This window comes from Chlorocebus sabaeus, chromosome 4 (assembly GCF_047675955.1).
Source record: "Chlorocebus sabaeus isolate Y175 chromosome 4, mChlSab1.0.hap1, whole genome shotgun sequence".
In the NCBI taxonomy this organism is placed as follows: domain Eukaryota; kingdom Metazoa; phylum Chordata; class Mammalia; order Primates; family Cercopithecidae; genus Chlorocebus; species Chlorocebus sabaeus.
In genome coordinates this window covers 36,895,666-36,903,016 of record NC_132907.1, presented here as the reverse complement: position 1 = coordinate 36,903,016, position 7,351 = coordinate 36,895,666, and the positions used below count along the sequence as shown (strand labels likewise).

General features: G+C 44.3%; 1 protein-coding gene across 1 annotated transcript; it reads right to left on the bottom strand.

Moving 5' to 3' along the window:
* Nucleotides 1-442: 442 nt before the first annotated feature.
* Nucleotides 443-6,547, bottom strand: PLK2 (polo like kinase 2). Its single transcript, XM_007973210.3, has 14 exons — nucleotides 6,151-6,547; nucleotides 5,448-5,555; nucleotides 5,188-5,304; nucleotides 4,863-4,992; nucleotides 4,540-4,627; nucleotides 3,946-4,041; nucleotides 3,639-3,837; nucleotides 3,403-3,550; nucleotides 2,952-3,049; nucleotides 2,488-2,617; nucleotides 2,002-2,242; nucleotides 1,749-1,878; nucleotides 1,375-1,485; nucleotides 443-1,239 (listed from the first exon to the last, which is right to left on the bottom strand). The coding sequence occupies exons 1-14, from the start codon at nucleotides 6,418-6,420 to the stop codon at nucleotides 1,048-1,050; spliced, it is 2,058 nt and encodes a 685-aa protein (XP_007971401.1). The 5' UTR covers nucleotides 6,421-6,547; the 3' UTR covers nucleotides 443-1,047.
* Nucleotides 6,548-7,351: the final 804 nt, after the last annotated feature.

Sequence of the window (7,351 nt, the reverse complement as noted above, 5' to 3'; positions counted from 1 at the left end):
ACTGCCAGCGGCTCTGGAAGTGTTTAGGCAGGTTTATGCTGAGTAATATGTTTAGGTGGTGCATGCATTCTAATTCAGAGTTTTGCCCATATTAAGATAAACTTCCTGTACCTATTGACAACAACAGAGATCTGTTTACTCTGGCTTTACCTCCAAGCTAAACAAGTTTTAAAGAAATACGAGAGACAAATTGGGTTTGGATTTTGTAGGAGGCTTATATTTTGGTTGTAACAAGAATGGTGTTCTCAAGCTAGATCTACCCTGAAAGTTTATGATTGTACTTCAGGTATTAGACTTCCTAGAAACTGTAGTTAGAAAAAATTAAAGATCTAACTTTCTAGTATGCTTCTATACTCAGTGGCTTCTTGGCACTGCTTGGCATGACATTATCAAAAAATGTCACGATGTGGTGAAGAGTTCTACTAAAGACAGAAAACCATTATTTCTGCTTTTTCATACTCTTTATTGCCAACAGTTTAAAATGGTCAACATAAAAAAAAAAAGACATTTTGATAATAAATACTGCTCTTTGGGCTGTAATAAATAAAAAGTTTATTAACAAGGAATGCACTTTTCCAGCCACAAGTATCTTCAAAAATTAATGAAAAAAAAAAATTATATATGGCCATAGTTCACAGTTACGCAGCCAAAAGCTGCTCCAATTACAGCCTTTAAACAACATGGGAGCTTCCTCCCTTCTCCCTCCCCTTCAGGAAGTATATTCACAGTTCCAAGTCCTCTGGCTGAAATGCTCTCAACAGAGAGAATTTAAGAATCAATGCACCTTTCTGCAAAATTGTCTGAAAAACCTTTTAAAACAGGTATCTCAACGAAAACTGCATTCTGGTTCACTCTTGGATTGTCCAAAGTCAAGAACTGTATGCCTTAGCCTGTTCTGGTTCCACCAAGTCCAGCAGGCCACAGGGGAATTGTTTTCGTACCACCACATGTCCATCTTCTTCAACATGCTCTAGATCATCCTACTGGCTTCCCTGTAGATCTCACAGTGGAAAAGAGGAGTCCCATAGGGTCCATTCGAAAAGTCTTTTAGTTACATCTTTGTAAGAGCATGTTCAGGGCATATTCCATTCGATTTTTTAATTCTAATGAACAGCCAGACATCAGCAGAGTTGTCAGTCTGAAAGTTGTAGATATCCTATCTTCATTGATGTAAGTGAGAAGGTATTCTTCATTTTGGCTACAGATGATTATTTTTGTATGATCATGGTAGAAATTCACCTAAAAAATAAACATAGATATTAGATCTCTCAAAATATTCAAGAATTAGAAAAATTCAGTCAATTACTAAACTGGCTAGGCACAAATTTTTCTGTGTAGGACCTAAACATGCGCTTTCCTGAAGAGTTCATTTACCTGAAAGGTGCCATCATTAAAGAGCATCATTAGGGCCTTATCAGATTTTAGCCACTGAAGGAGGTAGAGCCGAGGTCTTCGAATATCAGTAACACTAGGCAGATCTCCACCCTGGAAGAGATTAGGAGAGTGAGTTAGTGCCTACAAAGATTTTGTAGCATGCACTCTATTATTATTCTAAGAAAATCCTCTCAAACTTAAGCAAGCATCAGAGTAGCTTTGGAAATCCCTGCCTCCACCTCCCAGAGATTCTGCTTCAGTACATCAAGGATAGGACAGGAGAATCTGTTTCTAACAAGCTTCAAAGTGATGCAGATGCTACTGCTCTGTGGACTACACTTCAAATGTCACCACTCTAAAGTCACGGTACTTACATCCATGAGGTTCTCCTCCATGTAATGAGAAAAGTATTTCAGCACCGTCACTTGACTAATAAATTGCTCAGGAGCATCTGTTGCTGGGAAAACTGAGCATTGGCCAAGCTCTGCGTAATAGTGAACTGTTCTATAAAAACAGGAACGAAAGGGAGAGAAGAGGAAAAGAAATAGAAGCAGTTAATCACTGTTTTTAGATTTCTTTAGTGCAAAACTACAGAACTGACAGGATTTCATTAATTGATACGCTTACTTTTTGTCTGGAAGGAGGCTCATGTGAGCACCATTGTTGAAAAGGACACCGACGGTGTGGTCTGAGAGCTGGTACCCGAAGCCGTATTTGTTAGAGTAATCAACCCATTTGGTGACCCACTGAAATGATGTGCTCAGCTGCTCTTTGGGAATGCAATCAGCTTCTGGCATGTTTTCCAGACATCCCCGAAGAACTCTTGCCACTGTGTCTGCAACACTTCCCATCGTACTGTCTTCAAGGCCTGAAAAGGCAGAGAGAAATGTTTCAAGTTATACAATATTTTAGCAATAAAACCTCAGGGTTGGTAGATGCTAAGTTTCACTTAATTAATTCAAAAGACATAGAACTCAAGATTATTTTCCAATTCCTGTAATCTTACTACTTCGATGTTAGATTAAGCTACAAAGTAAATTGACTTAAATTATTATGTATTTAGCACTGGCATTTAGAGCTTTGTTATTTAAAATATGATTGACAACCACTTACATTCACTGCTGCTGCTGCAGCTGCCAAGCGTCCCTCTGACTATCATCCGAATAGCATCCCCAATCTGCTGCTTGTTTTCTACTGCGGGTGTTCCAGACCTGGCAACTGTGGTGGTAGGTGGCTGGAGCTCCTTAGGAGAGACAAGATTGATGCAATGAGTCAAGCATCTAAATTCATTTAAGGTTGAGAATTCCAGATTAAGATGAGAGTGAGGCAATTGCTGGGAAAGCTTATCAAAAAGCAATGGACACAAGCCAGATAAAAGATAACGCAATAACGCACTTGCATGCACTGTAAAACTGAAAGACTTCCTTTTAGTTTTAACTTCCCTTTCAAAGGGTTTGAAGAAAAACTTTAGTAAATATGACATTTTTGAACCATGATAATCATAGTCCAAGAGCTATTTAATAAAGAGTGGATGTAATGTAAAGTGTGAATATCTACTTTAATCTTTCCCAACACACCTCATCTGTCCTGTGTTTGCTGGGTTGCTGAGTTATAGAAGTCTTTTTCAAATCATGCCTAAGCTTGTAGATGTCTTCATCTTCTTTAGACACTCTATCTGTATATCAAGAAACAGAATTACAAACATTAGTCTATCTTAAAAAGGTAGGAACAGGGTTAGCCATATTTTCTCCTTGCATTACTGACCAACTTATGACCATCCTGGACAAAAATAGCATTTTACCTTTGCCATTAGCTGCAACTACCCCAAAAGCCCTCTTTAATGTTTGCAAAATAAAAAGCTATCAATCACAATTCAAGGTATGGATTTATTATGCTATAAATATCAACATTTAAGAATATGCAAATATGGCCAAGTTATGCTAATATGAAATTCTCTTTTAACTAATTTAAATATAAATTTAAATATAATATTGGGTACAAAAAGGAAAAGAAGTCTTGTTAACTTACTATGTGTGTCAATATATCTTGCTTTGTCTTTTTTGCCACCAAAAAGAGCAGCAGCTGCTTTCTTAAAGAAATTCTTAGCTGGGCTTGATAAGTGGAAATCTGGAACTGTGTGACAACAGCTGGAAGACAGTCTGTCCGGAGTGAAGCCCTGTGGAACATTAGAAAAGGCCTTCAGTAACCTGTCAGGTAACTGGGATCAATACCATGTAATTAAAAAAAAAAGATAGTGCACCAACCTGCAAAAAAAAGTCATGTCGAATGATGTCATCCAAACTGGGACGGTCCTCTGGGTTTTTGGACAACATACTAGCAATTAAGTGCTTGGCAGGAGCCAGCAATGAGGACGGCATTGTATACCTTGCTTCCCTTATGCACCTATAAGTTTCTTTGAGATTTGTAGTTTCAAATGGGGGCCTCCCTAGTAACATTGTATACCTGTGTGCAAAGAAACACATCTTTAGCAATGGTCATAAAGCAACTCTTTTCAAGTGTTAAAATTTAAATCCAAATTCGCTTTTTAATTATTCTGCTGCATTTACTTACATGACACAGCCCAGGGCCCAAATGTCTGATTCACAGCCATGTCCTTGTTTGTTCAGGACTTCAGGAGAGAGATAGTTCGGGGTACCACATATCGTTCTGGAAAGATGAAATATTGAGATCGTGTTAGGAATTACTCCACTATTTAAACTTGGTTCTCTTGACGTGACTTGATGGGAGACAAAATCTTAAACAAAATCTTAAAATCTACACTGAATTTCTATTTGGAAACATTTGACTTTTAGCATCTGAACAATTGAGATCTGACCAAGTGAGTTTTGGTAATTTTTTAAAATGCACACACATTGTTTTAGCCCACATGCAACGTGTGGTTAACCAAATAAAACCAGGGACGTCGTGGCATTTTATACATTTCAGGCCAAGAAAAGACTTCATTGACTGCTTTCATAATCAATTTAGAGGCACAGCGTGCTCTGTCTAGTCCATAGTGGGCATTTAGTAAGTATTTCTTTAAATTAACATTGCTATGATTTATGGATTTTATCACTGGACCTCTGAAACATGAAATGCAAAACAGCGAAGGCATATTTGGTCTCTCCACAAAACTCTACTAGGATGCATCTTTCTGACTCTTACCTCCTTCTGTGTTCCAAGGGTTCTAGCCTGGCTGCCAAACCGAAGTCCCCAACTTTTAGTTCCATGGCTTCATTAATAAAAAAGTTCCCTAGATGATAAACAAACAAACAAAAAAAAAATGTGAATCCTTTTGAAAATGCATTCTAACCAAGTACACATACATCCACTTTGGAGCCAGGCAGCCAATTGTTATATGAAAGTCGCCCATTCAAAAGCAAGATTGCAGACGCTAGATCCCAATTAAGAACATTCATATGTAAAAAAAGACAGAGAGAGAAAAGGAACTCTAACACAAAACTCAGCTTTTGGCATCAAGGACTTACCTAGTTTGAGATCTCTGTGCAAGATTTCTTGTTCATGAAGGTATTTCAGTCCAGACACAATCTGCCTGAGGTAGTATCGAACTTCTGGCTCTGTCAACACCTTTCTTGCTTTCAAAATATGAGCCATTGACTAGGAAGAGAAGAAGGAAAACAGAGAATGTGTCAAACAGTTATCAAAATCACTGGTTTCCCTTTGCAGGATATGCAATGAAAGTTAACTTTGCAGTGTAAATACTGCCACAGCTAAAATACCAGATAAAATACTTTTTGAATACCATGTTAATTCGGGGTAAGTAAATGTTCTCAAATAGGAGTTGACACTTACCCTTCTACTGCAGTATTCCAAGAGAATGTAAATGTTTTCTTTGTCCTCAAAGTAGTGGTAAAACTGCACTACATGCTTATGATGAAGAATTCTGTGAAGCTCTATTTCTTTGTCAATCTAAATGAAAAAGCAAGGCAAGGCTTATTAGCCTCCAGTCACCTCGGAAAAGCCAGTGATTACACATGCAGAAGACATTTTCCTAACAGGGAAGGGCCATCCTTGCACACAAAGAAAATACTTTACTCAAGAGTCATACACACCTTTTCCCTTTGATGAGGTTTAGCTACTCTGCTGTGAGGAATAATTTTTGCGGCGTAGACTTTGTTATTTGTCAAATCTGTCATCTCGTAACATTTTGCAAAGCCACCCTGAAAAGAAACAAAGCCGAGACGGAATTGAGTATGGCACAAAAATGGACGGCAGATATTTAAAATAAATAAATAAATGGGAAGAAAGAAAAGCAAAAAAAAAATTGAGGAATGGAGGAGGGTGGTCAGAGGAAGGCATTCGACTTCGTTAAAGCTCCCTCATGAAGAGAAACGCATTGCTGGAAACAGCAACTTCAGTTTCTCTTTTTCCTATAATATAAAGGGGAGCTTTATGGAGGGAGTTGAAGCGGGGAGACATGAAAAATAATGTCTGATGAGACTTGTTAGGAAAATTCCCTCGGAGCAGATGGAGGGAGAGAGGTCTGATACAGAAAGCCCTCGCTTCCAGACTCAAGATGCATTTCTCTGGGCTGCGGAGCGGCACACAGTTGTGAGGCTAAGGCAGGCAAAGCCGATCCCCAGCGCTGCCAGTGCACAAAAGCCAGGCAGCAGGTGAGAAGCCCACCTCGCGCTGGGATCTGACCCCCGAAAAACCTGGAAGCCGCGGGCGCGGGACCCCGCGGGCCTGCCCGGCTTGGGGTCGCCCGGACAGACCTCCCGCCCGCCCGGCAGCCCGGCGCCCTCCGCTTGTCACCTTTCCCAGCACTTTGCCCCGGCAGTAGCGCTTCCCCGTCGTGGGGTCGACGATAATCCGCGAGATCTCGGGCCCCGAGTGCGAATGGTGGTGATGGTGGTGCGGGGCCGCCGGGGGCACCTGCGCCTGGGACTGAGGTGGCTGCGATTCCTCGGGGGGCTGCGGCGGCCGCTTCTTCTTCGAGTCCCCTCCGCAACCCTTGCCCAGCGCCTGCTCGCACATTTTGGTGCTGGCGGCTGGCTGGTAGGTGATAGTCCGCAAAAGCTCCATGGTCACCTTGCCGCCCCGCACTGCCCGCTGCCACCCCCTAGGCGCGGTCACACGTCCGAGTCGGCCGTGGCCCTCGCACCCCTGCCTCTGGTGCCAACACGCACCCTACACCCCGGTCCACTTGTGCGAGTGAGAAGGCTCGGCGAAGTCTTATATACTGGGCGGCGGGAAGGGGGCGGAGACTCGAAACGCGACACCGCGTCACGGCCGACGCTCCGCCCCACGGCCTGCCGAGCGCGCTTGGCCGGGAAACAGGTCCTGTCCTGCCACCTAGGTCTCGCTTCGGAGCGGAGCCGCGCGCCTCGAACGCCGGCCGCCGAGAACTCTCGCAGCCACGGGAAGGCTTTCAGGGCCGTCTGTGGGCCCTGCCGCCCCGTTCTTCGAAGGCTCTGAGCCTCAGCTTAGAAAACAGAATCCCGAGGGCCGACGCCTGGCCCCACCCCCGCTCCAGCCGCCTGGTGTCAGGGCAATGCCGTGACCCGAGCGAGTTGGGCGCCGGTGTAGACGCAGTCCCTCCCCCGCACAGCCCTTCCCCGCCGCCCCACGACCCGGCGCCTCTTGTGTCAAGGTATCAGGGTGCCCGGAGCCCGCCGCACGGGCACGGGAGGCCTCCTCCGGCCGTGTGACAAGGCCCAGCGCGTGACGCGCTCGCTGGTGTCTAGCTGGGGCAGTGCCGAGAGGCCGTGCGGGTGAAAGGCCGGGATTCGGGGAGCCGGGCATTCGAGCCCGTCGCCGCATCGCGCTGGGGCCGACTCGGGTCCGCACGCTGGGATCCCGGGCCGATCGGCCAACAGTGCCAGGATCCCACTCGAGGCCTGGCTGGCCCCCGCCCATCCCCCAACTCTGTCTGAGGTCAGCCCCTGAACCTTGGAGAACCGGGTCGACGCCTCGGCAAGGCGTCCTCCGCCGTTATCCCGAAGGTTGGAAAGCA